Below are 1,499 nucleotides of genomic sequence, written 5' to 3' on the forward strand. Positions count from 1 at the left end.
GGCATTCCAGCGCCCAAGCGAGCCGAATTGGACGTGCTTGTGTACAAGTTCGTGAAACTCTACCGTGGTCAGGTAATTCTCGGACATGCAAATCATTCCTAGCTGCAGAGATTTTTCTCTTTGATCATGAAATTTGCATACCCATTGTCTGAAATCGTAGTTTCAAAGGTGGGTAGTCTGTAAGGAACCTGCGTTCTTTAACACGCGCACCACATATTCGATGAAATTCCTCTAAGAAAAGCGAAGAAAATGTCCGATCTTTGTTGTTGTCGTTCACACTTTACAGGGACGAGGAATGAAGAAGGGTGCTTTCACCGAGGAGAAGCTGAAGGACTTGTTGTCTGGAAAAGACAAAATCGGGATTCCCGAGATTGTCAAGCTAATGTCAGGCCAAATCTGATGATCTTTGTTAAGAAAGTTTGATCCTTTTTGTTCTTCAGTGGTTCTGTTTCTTTTCTTTGTTGCTTCAGCATTTCAGTTTTGGTTATAATTTGGTAATGGGATATTTCTGGGGTTTTGCTTGTTAGAGTTTTGAATAAGCATTTTATGCCATTATACATTTGTAAACTCATCGAGACGAGAAACCTTTACAAATGACTTGGCCAAATAGAGAAATCTCAATTCATTAGGGCTTTCGATACAATCAAATAAAAAGCTAATTAAAATTATAAAATTAAATAATTAAATAATCTAATTTAATTCATATTTATATATTAATATATAATTTGTCTATATATATAAATAAAAGAAAAAGGGTATGTTGATTATATCAAAATTGGAGAACAAATTAAAGGCCGTCTTTTTATTGGTATTGCCATGTGGTTGGGTATTGGAGCAACATTACCGATTGATAAATCTCTAACTTTAGATCTTTTAAATTAAATTGTAGAAAGATATACTCTAAAATAAGGGGTTTTTTTTTATAATACCGGTTTTATTGATAAAATGTTTATTTTTCAAATAAAGTTTTAAATTTTTTGATTATTTTTTAGTCAATTCGGTCTCATTTTTTCGGTTTTAAGGAAAACATAATCATTTAATTTTTAAATTGTATTCAATTCGATTATAAGTATGTATTATTTAACTTCGGATCGAAATTGATATAAAATTGAATGATTTGTAATTTTTGTTATAATCAAAATAATCGAAACCTGGCCACCCGTATATCAGGATGCAACGCATATAAATGACTTCGAATTTTGAAATTTAGATAATTAACAAAATCCGATAAACCTTGTAAAACATAATTAACTGTAAATTGAAAATCTCATGAAGATTCATGTGTAACGCGTAGGGTTTTCTATCAACTGTCGGCAAATTATATCGGACGACTAGAAAATCAAAGACGCCACGTGTCGTGAACCCAAGCCGGGGCTTTGCTGTCACGAGAATACCTTGACGCGTCCGTTTCGCATCGAACCACTCGCCCGGAGCCATTTTCGCAAATGCCCACACGTACGTATATATACATATATACGCGTATGTATATATGCGTGCTA

At 33.7% G+C, this 1,499-nt stretch overlaps 1 protein-coding gene across 2 annotated transcripts in view; it reads left to right on the forward strand.

Annotated features, from left to right (window-relative positions):
- LOC104798526 overlaps nucleotides 1-607 on the forward strand; it is a 994-nt gene extending 387 nt beyond the window's left edge. Inside the window, exons 2-3 of one of the 2 annotated variants that reach the window (XM_019200702.1) lie at nucleotides 7-72; nucleotides 287-607. In XM_019200702.1, coding sequence (XP_019056247.1) covers nucleotides 7-72; nucleotides 287-400 — 180 coding nt within the window. In that variant the 3' untranslated portion in view covers nucleotides 401-607. Of the gene's footprint in view, nucleotides 73-286 lie in introns of both variants that reach the window. The other variant, XM_010520654.2, reaches the window with a different exon arrangement.
- The last annotated feature ends 892 nt before the right edge of the window (nucleotides 608-1,499 follow it).

Source organism: Tarenaya hassleriana, unplaced genomic scaffold, assembly GCF_000463585.1.
Source record: "Tarenaya hassleriana unplaced genomic scaffold, ASM46358v1 Cleome54, whole genome shotgun sequence".
NCBI lineage: Eukaryota > Viridiplantae > Streptophyta > Magnoliopsida > Brassicales > Cleomaceae > Tarenaya > Tarenaya hassleriana.